Below are 17355 nucleotides of genomic sequence, written 5' to 3'. Positions count from 1 at the left end.
TTAATATACTCGATACACATGTCTTTTGTTCCCGTTGAAGAGTTCTTTAGAATGAGCCATTCCTCAAATTTTTCCATTGAGCCGTTGCGGAGATACAGAGGGGAAAAGTTGAATTTGTTTTACAAGATGGCGCCCACACCACGTGACCTATGACGTCATAATTAGCACGAAAAAATTATAGGAGCCGAGAGGATCATTTGATGAAAATTTCCTGTCAATCCGACCAGCGGTTGCTGAGAACATTAATTATGAAGTTTTCGGAGGTGCAAAATAGGGCGGAAGAATAATAACAAGAAAAACTCTAGCAGTAATAATAGGTTTCTCTCCATTTCATGGAGAGTAAACCTAATAATAATAATAATAACTAGCCGAAACCCGTGGAACATCCACGGAAGGGAGGATGTGGTGTATGGATAGAGTGTACCATTATGGATGGCATAGGGGATTTGCTTGTCCGAGTAAGAGTTAGGAAGAAAGATGAAAATGAAGAGTGAGTATATGAACAACGATCGCCGACACCGGCACAAATGCATGCTCTGGATTGTCCACAGTGGACGGCTTGCTGTCGCCTTCGACTGTCCAATCAGATGAGACAGCTGGCTTAACGTCCTCTGATGCGACGTCACACCTGCGAGGTATCAGGAGGTGGGAACCAAATCCAAAACAGAAGCTAAAGTAAAGACCATCGGAGATCTCCTGCGGCAGCGTTTCTAACCGATGTGGTAAAGTACAGTACGTACAGTAAAGGACATTCTCATTGATCCGTTGATTAACTATAACTGACCTGCGCCGCCCTGCTGTAGCTTGACATGTTAGCAGGTACTCTGACCTTTATCACAACTTCAAATGGCGTTTCATAAAATCCTGCTGTGACTCGACATGCGCCGCACCATAATCATTGGCTCATAAAACCCTACACTGCTACAGAGGATTATACTACCACGGGAAGCCGGCACTTGGTTGTCCACAGAGGGAGGGAGGGAAGAAACACACCATGTGGAATGAAAAACAAAATGCTTTAAAATATTCAAGAAAGAAACATTTTTTTTCATTTAATATTCCGTAAGTATTTATTGTACGACTAACGATTGTCAAAATAAGAACCTGCTTTGGGCAATCGCACACTATACCGTCGAGGCCGCTTTTACAGAATAAGAAGGAAATAATTAAATTAATGCTTTCCTATTTACATCGTTGAGTCAATACGTCAAAAAATCATTTTTTAAACCTGTAATCACTGGTTGTAGGGAATGCAGATTTGACGATCAGCTGATTTATGTGTGTGTGTGGGTGTGTATTTTAGACTTGGACAATATAAGAAGGAAAATTGCTTTGCAATACATGCCCATTTGCAAGTTTCAGATCAATATCAGTAAGCAGTAAGCACGGCCCATTATTTAATGACACCACTCGACTGTCCAATCAGCGGACGGCTCGCATCGCCTTCGCCCAGCAGACGCCAATACGATGGCGTCGAAAGATGGCGTCGTATCGGCCGTTAATCGGATGCTTTTGGGCCCCAAAGTCGACTAATTCAGATTTTTCGAGTCTGGCTGTACGTGATAAACAAAGAGCGCGGTTCGTAGATCGTAAATCCATTAGTGCCGTGTGCATCGGGTCACTGGGTGCGGCGTAAAAGGGATAACAAAGTCGAGTCCTTACGGTATTATTATATAGATAAGAGGATAAGAGATTTCTGAAACCTACCACCCACCTTAGCATGGATAAAAGCAACGTCGTTCGGTTGAAAACTCAAAATCATGCTTGTATTTAGATATTATCAAACCAGCGAATGTTTCCACACGCAGTAAATGGCGAAACCGTGAATGCCGAACCCGTGAATGTGTTTGCATGCAGAGACGTAACAGTTTCGTATGGGTAGAAACTCAAAATCATAATTGTATTGAGAAATTTCTGAAACCTCCCACCTGCACTTAGACACCCGCTGGGACCCCAAAATGTTCCACAGAAAGTTTGGTGGGGCTAGCCCCAAAACTGAGGGGGAAATTCGGGGAGAGACTGACAGACACTCCTGCTTTATTAGTCCCCTACCGGTTTCACTTGGGGGGACTGTAGGTTTGCTCTCCATCTGTCTGTCCGTCCGTCCGTCCATCTGTCTGTCCCACCTGTGGTTTTCCAGACTTTCTACCCTTATCCTTTAACATATTCAACTGAAACTTAGTACATGGCTTTATTATGATAAGTTACAGAACAAGTTTGAGTTTCAGGGCCCTTTCGTTATGCCCTTTTTGGACTTTTGAAAATTTCACACCCATAGGGGACATGTATTGCAAAGCAATTCTCCCTTATATTTATATATATATATGAGACAGTCTCCAACTGCTCACAAACATTTTCATTCCAAAAGTTAAACCTGGAGACATTCCTGGATTTCATTATTGCCGACATAAATTTGTCTATTTTTCGAACGACAACGTTCAGATTTCCAATGTATGATGATGCACAAGTTAAACCAAGTCCTCTTAGTTCGATGAAGTCAGCTTTTACACAAAGCAAAAATGGACAGGAATGAAACCCGAGATACTTATTAGCATGTATGTTCAGCTGTTTAGAAGAAAAACACTGTTTCCATCTGTTGGATGAAGTGGCTTGTATGGAAAAATGAGTGAACATGCGCGATTCGAAACATAGCCATTACTGATATATAAAAGCATTGTGAGAATAGGAAAAAAAACTGTGATGGATGATGAACATGAAGTGAAACTGATCCCACTTATACAATTTGAAACCAAAATAGAGGAAACCCCAGCACAGCTGCATCTATACTTTCGTGCAAGTTCTCAATGTTTTCTTTAACAAGTATTTTCTTTCACATCTTATTTCCACAAAACCCAATTATATTACGATGTCAAATATAAAAGACTAAAATGTGACAATCAGAAAAAAAAAAAAAACTCTTTTTTCCTACCAAGCAATTGATTTCCAGTTTTGGGCTCGGTCGAAAAGAAAGCATGCATATATACAGTAACTGTATATATATATATATATATATATATATATATATATATATATATATATATATATATATATATATATATATATATATATATATATATATAAATAGTATTATATACGCAATATTATATATATGTAACATTATCTTCTATATACAGTCACGTGAAAAAGTAAGTACACCCCATGTAAAGTTTTGACTTTTTCAACATATTTCAACATACAGCTATTTCATCTTCATTTCAACAATATTGATAGATAAAGGTGATATAATATAACAAATATCATGAAACATTTACATTTTGTAGTCCATTGTATAATTTAAATAAACATAAATGCAAATTTCGCATGTGGAAAAAGTAAGTACACCCTTGGCTCTAATAGATGGTATTGCCCCCTTTGGCAGAAACAACCTCAAGTAGGCGTTTCTTATAACTGTCTACTAGTCTCTGACATCGACTGGGAGAAATTTTTGCCCACTCCTCCATGCAGAATTCTTTCAGCTGTGCGATGTTTGAGGGGTTTCTTGCATGCACAGCTCGTTTCAAGTCCCCCCACAACATCTCGATGGGATTTAGATCCGGGCTTTGACTTGGCCATTCCAGAACCCTCCATTTTTTTCTTTTCAGCCATTCTCAGTTCCTTCCACCAACTGAAGGCAATCTCAGTTCCTTCCACCAAGCTCGGAACAAGTGTGTGTCTACCCTCAGGAGTGCCAGGAAGCACTATCTCTCCTCACTCAAGAATGAACTCTCAAACCTGTCTCCTTCCTCCAAATCCTGGTGGCGTCTGGTCAAATCCGTTTCTGGTGTTTGTTCCCCCTCCATCCCCTCCCTTACCTCAAATGGCCACACAGTTGACATCGCACGTGACAAAGCCGAATGCCTCAACTCTGTGTTCGCCTCAAAATCCTTAGTCCCAAACCCATCTCTCTCTGTTCCCACCTTTCCCAGTCGAACCCAACTGCTCCTGGACTCTGTGTCCTTCTCTCCTGACAAGGTGGAGGAGTTTTTGTCAAACCTCGACTCTGATTCTGCAACTGGACCAGACGGCATCAGCCCACGGGTCCTAAAATCCTGCTCTGCCGCTCTATCTCACCCTCTCTCTGTTCTTTTCACCCTATCTTTTGCTCAAGGTCATCTGCCAGCATCCTGGAAATCAGCAAACATTACCGCTTTACACAAAAAAGGTGCAAAAACAGATCCTTGCAACTACAGACCAATCAGCCTGCTCCCAATTATCAGCAAAGTCATGGAATCCATCATTGCTTTGGATATGAAATCTTTCCTCTTCTCTAATGGCTTGATCTCTGATCACCAATTTGGTTTCAGACCAGGTCACTCTACTCTGTACATGCTGCTTCTGCTGTCTCAACAATGGATGGAGGTCCTCAATGCCAAACAGGAAATCAGAGCTGTCTCCCTTGACATATCACGGGCCTTTGATACGGTCTGGCACCCAGCTCTGCTCACCAAACTCTCCTCCTATGGTATCCATGGAAATCTCCATGCATGGCTTGCGGACTTCCTCTCTGGTCGTAGTCAACGTGTGGCCCTGAATGGACTTCTCTCATCTCCCCTTCCTGTTCAGGCTGGAGTTCCCCAAGGAAGTGTGCTGGGCCCTGTGCTTTTTCTGGTCTTTATCAATGATCTCTCCGACTCTCTGGAAAATCCTCTCTATCTCTTTGCTGATGACTCCACTCTCTGCCGCTCCATACCTCTTCCCTCAGATCGGCAGTCTGCAGCCTCCTCACTCTCTGCAGACCTGGACAAAATCACAGACTGGTCAAACAAGTGGAACATGTCTTTCAATCCTGACAAATCTCACTCTCTTACTATGTCTCTCCGAAAAGATCGACTGGACAACCCTCCCATCTACTTTCTCAACAATCCTCTCCAAGAAGTTCTGTCGCTCAAGCTTTTGGGTCTCACTATCTGCCATGATCTTTCTTGGGAAAACCACATTTCCAAGCTGGCCTCCAAAGCCAGTCGCCGACTGGGCATCCTCCGTCGTGCGAAGTCCTTTCTCGGCACACCTGAGCTCCTCACCACATACAAGGCTTTCATCCGCAGCTCAATGGAATACTGTTCTCCCCTATGGGCTGGTGCTCCTGCCTCACACCTGGCTCGGCTTCACGCTGTTGAATCCAAAGCTTTCAAAATCATTGGAATCTCCCGCGATGAAGCTATCTCTGAGGGCCTTTCACTCACTCACCGCAGGCAGGTAGGTGGTCTTTCTGTCTTCTACCGACTCCTCTCCGGCCTTGCTCCCCCAGCTCTCTCTGTGCTCTGTCCCCCAAATATTCCTACAGGTCGCACAAGATCTGCCAGCAACCCTCTGATGGTTAAACTGCCGAAATCTCGGCTCTCTGCTCACCTTCACTCTTTCATTCCTCTTTTCTCCCGCCTCTGGAACAAACTCCCACACTCCCTTCAATCCCTCTCCTCCCTCCAGGTCTTTAAAACAGCTGTTCACCACCATCTCTTATCTTCCCCCATCCAAAACCTTGATCTTTTCTACCCCCACTAATTCACCCCAGATCCACCTTGTTTGAAATTCCAACTTCTTTCCTGGAAATCCTGGCAGTGTCCATATGTTTATACCTCTCCCACCCCCCCCCCCCCCCTTCACATGCCTCCCCCCCAAAGCCCTCTCCCTCCCACAGATCTCTCGATGTCTCCATGTCTCTCGGTCCCTGCTCTCAAATGTTGTGTTTGTGTCCTTCCCCCTCTCTCCCCATCTTGTCTACCGCTCCCGATGTTATTTGTTTTATGTGTCTGTTTGTCTTTCTGTGTGATTAATGTTCGCTCTTTCACGAGCCTCGATCTTGTATACAAAAAAAAAAAAAAAAAAAAAAAAAAAATTCCTTGGTGGATTTACTGGTATGTTTAGGGTCATTGTCATGTTGCAAGGTCCACCTTCGGTTGAGCTTCAACTTTCCGACAGATGGCCTCACATTATCCTCAAGCACCCTCTGGTACAATGAAGAATTCATAGTGGATTATATGATGGTGAGCTGCCCAGGCCCTGATGCAGAAAAGCTGCCCCAAACCATAATATTTCCACCACCATGCTTTACAGTTGGTATTAGGTTCTTGTGGTCAAATGATGTCTTTGATTTTCGCCAAATATGTCTTCTGGTACTGTGGCCAAATAGCTCTACCTTTGACTCATCTCATCTGTCCACATCACATTGTTCCAGAAGTGCTGGTCTTTGCCTAGGTGTTCATTGGCAAACTTAAGTCTTGCCCTGATGTTCTTTCTGGACAGCAAAGGTTTCCTCCTGGCACACCTCCCATGTGGATCAAATTTGTGCAGCCTCTTTCTAATGGTAGACTCGTGAACTTTGACATCAACAGTGGCAAAAGCTACCTGTAGGTCCCGTGATGACATTTTGGGGTTCTTAGAGACTTCTTTCAGCATCTTGCGGTCTGCTCTCGGCTGAACCTGCTGGGGCGGCCTGGCCTGAACAAGATGGCAATTGTTTGGAATCTTCTCCACTTGCAGATGATCTTCCGGACAGTCGAATGATTGATTTCAAATTGTTTGGAGATCTTTTTAAATTCCTTCCCAGACTCGTAGGCATCTATAACCTTCTTTCTGAAGGCGTCAGAGAGCTCTTTTGATCTAGGCATGGTGACGCTGCACACTTCAACAACAAAGAGCAAACCAAACTAAATGTCTGAGGTTTAAATAAGACAGGTTCCTCCAAGATCTTCTCTAACGATGTTCTAATCATTTGCACCTGAGCTGGTGCACCTGATTGTAATTTTAGGTATTTGAAGTCGTGGTAAATGTAGGGTGTACTTACTTTTTCCACATGCGAAATTTGCATTTATGTTTATTTAAAATATACAATGGACGACAAAATGTAAATGTTTCATCATATTTGTTATATTATATCACCTTTATCCATGAATATTGTTGAAATGAAGATCAAATAGCTGTATGTTGAAATATGTTGAAAAAGTCAAAACTTTACATGGGGTGTACTTACTTTTTCCACATGCGAAATTTGCATTTATGTTTATTTAAAATATACAATGGACTACAAAATGTAAATGTTTCATCATATTTGTTATATTATATCACCTTTATCTATCAATATTGTTGAAATGAAGATCAAATAGCTGTATGTTGAAATATGTTGAAAAAGTCAAAACTTTACTTGGGGTGTACTTACTTTTTCACGTGACTGTATATAAAAGCGGATTGTCCGTTTGTTTGTTTGTTTGTGAACCTACTCCTCTGAGCTCCCAAGGTTAATCGGCATGAAACTTTATAGGAAAACGTCTTTTACAACCCTGCACCTAAATAGGGGTTTTAAACCAGTTATTTTCTCACAATTCATAACTTAAAACCATCCGAGCCGCCACCTGTCACCATGATCTCCGAGGGTCGATCCACATATACAAATCTTTATAAAAAGCCCAATTGTTATCGGATTTCAACACGGATTCCGATATAATTAGTTTGATGGTGAGATCCGATCATCAAATATGTTATCATATGTGAGAAACAACTCTTAATTAAGACGTTACCATGCTCGGTAAGTTCAGCAAAAAAGAGTCATGTGACATCTCAATGCGCGAGTTATACTTTTTCCATTTGCGAAATTTGCATTTATATCTATCTATAATTCCAGTAATCTCTGTGTGTATGTATGTATGTATGTATGTATGTATGTATGTATGTATGTCTGTGACGCTGTTTCTCGACAACCACGGGTCCGATATACTTTAAACTTGCCAGGTATATTGCTGGGGACCCGAGGATGTGCCTTTTCAAGGTTTCATATTAATCGGACAAGTAGTTACCGAGCTATGTCCAAAAAACGATTCAACCAATCAGAGAGCAGCGAGCTATCACGTGTGCCGAACGTGGCGAACAGACTCTGCCTCGGACGGCACATTTGAGAGCGTATTCATTTATTTCACGTTGGCAAACTATGTTGCCGCTATGTTGGCGTTTAAACGATGTTTTAAAACTAATTAAAACTAATTTGCGATTCTTTCGCTTTCCTGCGCGTTTGTGCATGCTATGGCGATTTCTTTACCAAACTCCGCAAGCCGTTCGCTTTGGACCAAACCATTTCATGTAAATAGAGGGGGGGGATTGTCACCGTACTCGCAAGCCGTTCGCTTTGGACCAAACCATTTCATGTAAATAGAGGGGGGGGATATAATTTTAGATATAGATATAGTACGGGCATGCCCTAGTTTATTTAAATTATACAATGGACGACAAAATGTAAATGTTTCATGATATTTGTTATATTATATCACCTTTATCTATCAATATTGTTGAAATGAAGATCAAATAGCTGTATGTTGAAATATGTTGAAAAAGTCAAAAACTTTACATGGGGTGTATTTACTTTTTCACGTCACTATATATATATATATATATATATATATATATATATATATATATATATATATATATATATATATATATATATATACATATATATATATATATATATATATATATATATATATATATATATATACACATACATATATATATATATATATATATATATATATATTGTTACGGACCGCGGATAAGATGTTAATTTGCCGAGCGGATGGCGCCGCGGCCCTTACAGTTACCCCGACTAACCCGATTCCTGAACGTTGGCCAAAATCTATTGTTACGGACCGCAGATAAGATGTTAATTTGCCGAGCGGATGGCGCCGCGGCCCTAACAGTTACCCCGACTAACCCGATTCCTGAACGTTGGCCAAAATCGCGCCACAGATATTCAATTTGGAAAAGACAAAAGCGACACGGATGTGAAGGAGAAGAAGAAGACAAAAAGGTTTTGCAATACGAATATAATTTATTACTATGTACAGGACCAAAGAAACCAAGGAAGAAGGAAAGATAATAAAATAAAGACAGAAGGAATCAAGGAGACACAGTGCAATGCTAGCTTACCTACAGTCATAATTAACCCAGGGACAAGACAAACAGAACAAACTCACGTACACTAATGAGGAAATTGCAGGTTGGTTTTTGCTGGAGGGAGAAGGTCGAACCACAAGCTGGAAGGCTTGGCAGGGCGCACAGCAAGCCGGTCCTTGTCAGGCTGGGAGCGAGCAGGGTGACGTCGCACACGTATCTCTTTTCACGCGGCAGGGGCTGGTTGTCGCTGCACGTATTTTTCTCTCCTTGCGCGTCTCTCTTGGGGGCGTCGTCGTGCGGGTTATATATGCCACGCCCTTGAACCTTCGCGAACCTACTCGATGTTTCTCTCCACACCCTCTCCAAGTCCAACCCCTTGTTCTTGGTTGGTTGAGTGGGGCTGACTCACTCCTCCCCTCTATGACGAGGTGGGGACACACCTTTCTTCTCCGAGGTTACCTCTTGCATAATGGAGTCGCGGTGAAAACAGCAACCCACAGCTGCAGCAAATGCGGTTTGCAAGCAGGAAAGGCTTTGGGAATGGGAATAAAAGGGGATCTATTTATTTGAATTCGGTGCAATGGAGTGTCAATTAATGGAAGACAAATCCTTAGCCTAATACACAGAATAAGGATATAACTACTGAACAGGGATATATGGTGTCCTTCGTGTATGTTTTATGGAATTAACTACGGGAACGCCCTTTGACCTTTATACACACTACACAGACTGGAGGCAGGAGGGTCCAGAATAAAGCAATAATAAAAAAAACACAATAAAAAAACACAATCCTCATATCCACAATATATATATATATATATATATATGTATATATATATATATATATATATATATATATATAACAAGCAGAAGTACCCGACGTTGGTGGGGGAGGGGGAGGGGAGAGGAGTGGAACAGGGGGAGAGGGGGGGGGGGGAAGGGGATAGGAAGGGGAGGGGAGGGGGGGGGGGGGAGAAGGGGGAGCAGTCAGAAGTGGAAGCTCTTTTACAGAAAATTTATATCTTAGAGGGGGGGGAAGGGGGAGGGGAGTGGAGGGGGAAAGGAGGGGGGGAAGGGTGGGGAGAGGGGGAAGGGGAGCAGTCAGAAGTGGAGCGCTCTTTTACAGAGAATTTATATCTTAGGAGGGGGGGAGGGATGGGGGGTGGAAGGGGAGGGGAGGGGGGAGGCAGGAGAGGAAGGGGAGTGGCTCACGTTTCTGAGTGAATGTGGCTCACGTTTCTGAGTTAAGTGTGATGCCGATCAGGAAGAAGAAGAAGCCATACTACCAACTTCGTTCACTTCCGGAATTGTTTGATTTATTTGTATTCGAATGTTTGGTAATTGTTTTGTATTTATTTATGCGAATGTGTACTTGTATATAACTTTCATTCATTTAAAAAGGCTTCGGCACTATCGAACGATTTTTTTATTTTTTTGAACTCCAAAAAAACGAACTTTTAAAATTTATTTATTTATTTATTTATAAACTCCAAAAAAACGAACTTTTTTTTTCAATTTTTTTTTTTTTTTGCCTAAAACACTCCCAGGCACTCACTGATGAACCTCTGAAAGTTTGATGAAGATCCGTTCAGCCATCCTGAATAAAACATGGACACACACACAGACAACTTGCGTATATTTATATATATAATCGGGATTTAAATTTAATTCAAAAATTGATCCAGACGTCTATTCTCTTTCAAACATTCAAACCGACAGAGGTAGTTATTTATCACAGCATCTGTAGAATTTTCACCCTTTTATTCAACTCCGTTTCACTGTTATTTGGTGGAGCAAAAAGTCAACTGAGCTTCATAGATATTGTCACGCAACTCCGATTAACACCAGAGGTGCGGATGCCGATTACGAAGGCTTTAACTCCCGAGGCGGAAGCTCAATAGCAGATTCCAAAATCTAAGCGCGCGGAATGGAGGGAAACGGCAAGAGCCCCGCAGCCTTATCTATTAAAATCAAACAGGAAACTGCGTTCAGGTATATACAGAAAATAATACAACGATTTATTAAATGAAAAGCAAGGACAGGAAAATACGTGCCGGTAATGAACTATTCTAAATCGGGATCCCGCACTCCAGACCTCAAATACAAAACGGTGGATTATGAATTACGAAAGAAACACGTCTTTTGGTGCAAAATGTACGCGGAGCTCGAGCTTATCTGTCTTTGACGTCTTCTTCTTGTAACACGGCCCCGCTCGGCCGCCACCAGGCCTTCTCTGACTGCCTCCAAGCACCACAGCAATGCAAAGGCCCGAGCCAACGTCCACTCCGTTCGCACATGAGGCCCCAAAGCAGGACAGCAAGCTCCCCTCGCGCTCTGAACTCGTCTTCAGGATCTCCGATCTGAACTGCCTGAACTTGGTTATGACGCTCGTCACCCAACTTCCAACTGCTCCGTTCCGAACTGCCTGTGCGCACGAACTGCTGACTCAATGGCGCTCGGCAACTGCTCGTACGAACTGCACTCGTATCAACTCTCACTCCGGACTCCACTCAACTCCTCCGGCTCAACTGAAGTGAACTCTCTACTCAGGTCGGGGCTCTGCTCTCATCTCAACTCATCTGCAGAACTCCTGCAGAACTCCTGAAAATGGCGTCCGGCCCTCGGTAATATCTCCGGCCGATGACGTCACATTGGCGCACTGCTCAGCCAATCGGAGCCTCCCATGACTCGCCGGCTTGTCCAGGTCACGCCCATTGTGCCACTGCCACTCCCGTCCCCGACCCCGTGGTCCTTGCGTTATAGCATGTGCTATGCGAGGCGGATCGGCCTCTCGGAGGTGTAAATGGTGGCGGCCAATTGTGGCGGTGTTCCAGCCCGATTTCTTCCTAAGTCATGTCAGGGGGAAGGGCGTCATTTAGTGTTGTACTAAAGGTCCTAACTAATGTTTATGTGGTTTGCAGTGCCATAATGGACAAAGGTTTGATTACCGGGTGAGACATACAAGGGCTATACTCATTATTCCCGAACTAACTATCACCCGAATCTCCTGGTAGATTCACAATCGTACATCTTATCCTGACAAACGCCTAAACATGAAGAACTTATTACAGGTAGATTCCCTATCGCGACAGTCGAATACCTACCTATACAGATCTACCTGGCTCTAGATATTGCTTTACCCCCAGACATAACAATATTTAGATGTATGAATATATATGTCGATTTAATATATTCACTTTATCCACAGGTATATCCTGACTCAACGTCATCGGTCTTCATACCTGCTGAAACAAGTAAATTGCACCGGAAATGAGGTACACCTGGGTGCCTGCAAGTACAGCCGGGCACGAAAGATGAATAATATGACGGTCTGTGCATTTGGTCAGCCTGTCATCGTCAGCTGCCAGGCTGGACCTGCTTTTGTTTCGGGCAGCAATGGCTTCAACAAGGCCTTCCGTGCTGAGGTGGGATGCATGCCATGAGCCTTTGGCCTAATTTGACTGTTCCCCAAGTTTATCTATGAGTGATAATGAGTGTATAAGTAAATCAACAATCAACATCTATCATTCTTGAAGTCTATATTTTTTTCCCGTGAATTCCAAATTGATTTGAGTATTTAAGTTCCTTGCAGTGTAAAGGAATTGTTATTATATTTATGGCAATTATTATATTTGAGTATAACACCCATCGCTTTGCTGACGGGGATGCTAAGCTTTGTGTAATGGCTGAAAAAAACTGATTTTGTTAATGGGGAAAAATAAAATTCGGAGGTGTATAGATACCGGCCAAGCTGCACACCCAGGAAGGGAGTAGATTGTGAATAGGATATTCATCACAGCCTTTTTAGATGCTGAATTGCAAATAATATAGAACACACCAACAGGAAGATCAAAATAAAAATAATTTATTGCCCTTCCTTCCCGTCTCTGTTTTATTTTGATCAAACTGTCTGTGGTTTGTATTCGGCACGGGCCATGGCAGTAAACACTAAACATACTCTGAGATCTCCTCGTCTCTGCCTTTGCATAAATGCTAAAAAAAATGCGGCTTTCCGTTTCTTCAGCATAATCTGCTGTGAAAGGGCAACCTCGGCAATCTATGGAGCAACAAGAAAAAAGGATTCCTGGGAGATCCTGCGTTACAAGTTTGCGTTTGCAGTATCGCCACGTATACCCAAGTACCCATAATTGTTTTTTTTTTTTTTTGCATCACAAACCTTCCTTTGAGTTTCCCGAATCCACCGTAGTTGGACTTATTGAAATCCGTTAATCCGTTCTCAAGTTATAACATGACAAACAGACAGACATGGCTCCTTTTATAATATAGATACGAGTAGATAGATTGGTGCATCATATATGTATCACTTGTAAATGTTCCTAATTTTTGTTCATTATAGCATGATCGAGTACATCCAAGAAAGTTCATTGAAAAACCTATCTTGCCCACAAATTGATTGAAGTGCATTATTATGTTTGCATTTACAGCCATGAGTGTTTCAGCATTTCACCAACCTTCTGTTTATTTTTCAATAAAGTATAGTATTGTTAAGTTAAATATAGTCTCAATCAAAATTTTCACAAAAGGTAAAATTTGAGTTCCTTCGTTGTTGCTGCTGATGCTTTGATGTTGGTGCACATGCATCACAGACGAGGGCTGCATCTCTGAGCTATTGAAATATCAGATGCTTCACGGTGTATCAAATTCAACGTCCGGAAATCGCAATGTGATCCAAAATGTTCTTTCCATTCAGCAACCTCTGGTCCGGCTGAAGGGTGGTGCAAGATTGGGTGAGGGCCGTGTCGAAGTACTGAAGCGGAATGAGTGGGGGGCTGTTTGCGACGACAGATGGGGACTCCTGGCTGCCAGCGTGGTCTGTCGTGAGCTCGGCTTTGGATCAGCCAAAGAAGCATTGCAAGGAACCCACTTTGGACAAGGTGTGCCGGTGCCCAAATGGTAACCATGGTTCTGTGCTTCATGTGCAAGCCATGTACAGCTGGTAATTAAATATGGAATATCTCATGAGAAGGAAAAAAAAAAACGTATAGGTTTCCAGATGTGCTCACAGATGGAAAGCTTATGGTTTATACGTGGAGTATTTTTTTTTCTTGAACCTTCACCTAACATGGAGCGGCTGGAAGGGCCAAGAGGTATGCACACTCACCTCTCTGAGCAATCTAGCCTGTTTTAGAATCTCGACCCAGCTATAAACCTGTCACCCTGGTGCTTCATCGGTAGAGTGAGACGTCGTTAAGTGTACCATTCCTTGAATGGACATTAAGCTTTGTACCGTCTGCCGGGCATTAGTTGATGGACATCCTAAACAAATTCCAAACAAGTACAGATGCATTCAAAGTACACCGCCCCCATGCCAAATAGATAAATAACATATCCTCCAGCTCGCGGCATTGCCGGGGCGCCTGGGCCACCCCGGCGATATCGCAATGCAGCACATAAATACGGTATTGCGAGGGAGAGGTGTTCAATAATTGATTGATTAATTGCGTAATTAAAATCAATAAATATATATCATAAAACAATTAATTTCTTAATCATTTGGCTAATAGCATACCCAAACCACCAATGTTTCATCTGAACCTGTAACTTTTTGAAAACGAATTAAATAATTAATCAAAAAATTAATTGATTAATCAATAAATAATTAATTGATTAATCAATAAATAATGAATTGATTAATGAATAAATCAAAAATATCCTTTACAGCCAAATCACTTGGTCACTGTCATATCCAAATATCAGCTTCCGAGCTCAAAAGGTGCCTGAGATATTGCCCAGATAAGAAAGAAAATAAATAAGTGATTAATAATTAAAATAAATACATAATAATCTTAAAATAATTAATTTCTTAATCAATTGGCTAATATCATCCCTAAATCACCACTGTTTCATCCGAATCTGTAACTTTAAAAAAAATTGATCAAATAGGTAAGTAAGCAAATAATTAAATAATTAATTAATTCATCAATAAATCAAAAATACCATTTATAGCCAAATCACTTGGTCTCTGTCATGTCCGAATATCAGCTTCCTAGCTCAAAAGGTGCCTGAGATATTGCCCAGGTGAGAAAGAAAATAAATAAGTGATTAATAATTAAAATAAATAAATAATGATTATAAAATAATTAATTTCTTAATCAATTGGCTAATAGCATACCTAAACCACCACCGTTTCATCTGAATCTAACTTTTTGAAAATTAATGAATCAGATAATTAATCTAGTACTTAAATAATTAATTGATTAATGACAGTCTGTGCATTTGGCTGGGTTGTGGAGGATTGATTAATCAATTAATCAATAAATCAAAAATACCATTTATAGCCAAATCACTTACTTGGTCATTGTCATGTCCGAAAATCAGATTCCTAGCTCAAAAGGTGCCTGAGATAATGCCCAGAAGATAAAGGAAATAAATAAGTGATTAATAAATCGATAATGATTAAGTAATTAATCTATTGATTAATCAAAAAACAAAAAATTCCGTTTTTGCCAAAGCACTTGCTCACTATTGTGCCCAAACTTCAGCTTCCTATCTCAAAGGATGGCTGAGATATCGCCCGGACAAACAAACAAGAAAGCAAGAAACCGGAGTGAAAACTGAGTACTCCCTTTCAGCACCCATCATCACCGTGCCCCCTTTGGTGCCCGGCGGTGACGTCATGCAGTGCCTGGAGATGGTATAGGAAAGGAGCGGTGTGCAATTTTTGCTCGAAACCTACATTGGGCACTGCATCAATGGCACAGTTGCTCTCCCAGCAAATGATGTAATGTGCAGCCCTGTGCTGCACATGAAATTAATGACCTAACATGAAGGAAAATGCGTGGGTTTGTCTCATTAATGATTTATTGGAGAGCAAAATATTGGCAAGTTTTTCTCTTCATTTTTTCAGTTGATGCACAGATGTTGAAAAGAACATGGCCGATAATATTCAAGATAATAAGAGGTAAAGAAGGGGTTCATGTGAGTGTCGGTCCATTGAGGAATAGCCCAGGAAAATTGGTAGATGATGAAGAGGAGATGGCAAGATTATTAAATGTTTTCTTTACTTCTACCTTTACACAAGAACAATCAGGGCAGCTTCCAATAGTGGAGAGTATCTATCTCGGGGGGTGATCAAAACTTTTAGAACAGATCCAAGTAAGAGAGGAGAGAGTGAAGAAGCAGCCAGATAAATCAATGGATTATAAAGCTCCATTGCCGGACAAGTTGCATCTAAGAGTATTGAGGAAGGTGGCCGAGCAGATGAACGTGGTGTTAGCGGATAACTTTAATATCCCAGTTGAGTCAGAACAGATACTCTGTTATTTATGAAATACGGGAACAGCGTTTGTCTCTCAATCCGGTGTATGTATGTATGTCCCTCACAAACGTCCACCAATCAGAGCTGAGGATCTGGTCACATGACAAGGGGGACAGCACAGCAGATCCAAGCCTGGTTATACCCCCTTTACACAGGGGTGGCGATCGTTGAGAGATCGTTGAGCGATGAATATATCTCAATGAGCGCCCAGCGATCGCCAAAATCTCTCAATGATCTCTCAATGATCTTCCAGTGATCTCCAGTGATCTCCACGGTCGCCACGGTCTCCTCAAAGTTTTGACTCAGTCCAAAACAATCTCTCAACGATCGCCAAGGGAAGCGATCTCTCAACGAACGCTCAACGAACGCTCAAGGAGCGCTCAACGATCTCATCGATCACCCAATGATCTCTCAGCAATCTTTCAATGAACGCCAAATTTTTCCACCCCGAAGGTAGAGATGGCTGAGTGATCAGTGAGGGATCGCTGAGCGTTCGATGAAAGATCAATAGAGTTCATTGAAAGACCGGGGCGGAGATTGCTGAGAGATCATTGGGCGATCAATTTCCGCTTGAGAGATTGTTGAGCGTTCGTTGAGAGATTGGGGAGAGATTGCCACGGTGATGAGAAGTGCGGCATTGGGGGGGCTATGAATACGGGTGCTAAACCCAAGAAACGCTCAGCAACCTCCTTGGTCGCCCAAGGAACTCTCAATGATCCCTCAGTGATCTCTCCTGGTCTCTCAGTGATCTCTCTTGGTCACACAACGAGCGCTCAGCAAACTCTCAATGGTCGCTGCAGGAGGCTTAGTCTCCATTGATATCTCAAGGATGTTTCAATGGGCGCTCAATGATCGCTATCGGTCTTGATAAAGAGTGTGAAAGAGAAATGTGCCTTTTTAAGTGTAAGTGAACCAGTGTTTTGCCACACAAGTTATAGTAATAATAATAATAATATGAGAAATGGTTGCCAACCTATGGTTGTTTGTCCATGCTCTATCCTATTTAAATACTGAGTGTCAAGCAAGTAAGCAGCACATACTATTTTTAAAGTCTTTGGTATGACTAGGCCAGGGTTTGAACCACTGACATCGCAGACTCAGAGCGGACACTCTAATAATTACACCAGCGAGTCCAAAATTCACTTGTAGTGCTACAAGTACTCGTGGAAGTGACGCCAAATACGAGAGATTCT

At 42.0% G+C, this 17355-nt stretch overlaps 1 protein-coding gene across 4 annotated transcripts in view; it reads left to right on the top strand.

Moving 5' to 3' along the window:
- LOC137423018 (lysyl oxidase homolog 2) overlaps positions 1-17355 on the top strand; it is a 182483-nt gene that overhangs the window by 87124 nt on the left and 78004 nt on the right. For all 4 annotated transcript variants that reach the window (XR_010983617.2, XM_068109783.2, XM_078774763.1 and 1 more), the window contains exons 5-6: positions 12092-12308; positions 13595-13778. Coding sequence is in view for 3 of the 4 variants with exons in the window: in XM_068109783.2 (XP_067965884.2) it covers positions 12092-12308; positions 13595-13778 (401 nt within the window). In the remaining variant the exon portion in view is untranslated. The remainder of the gene's footprint in view (positions 1-12091; positions 12309-13594; positions 13779-17355) is intronic.

The sequence above is a fragment of the Myxine glutinosa genome, chromosome 3, assembly GCF_964187855.1.
Source record: "Myxine glutinosa chromosome 3, kmMyxGlut1.1, whole genome shotgun sequence".
In the NCBI taxonomy this organism is placed as follows: Eukaryota; Metazoa; Chordata; class Myxini; order Myxiniformes; family Myxinidae; genus Myxine; species Myxine glutinosa.
This window is presented reverse-complemented; position numbering and strand designations above follow the sequence as displayed.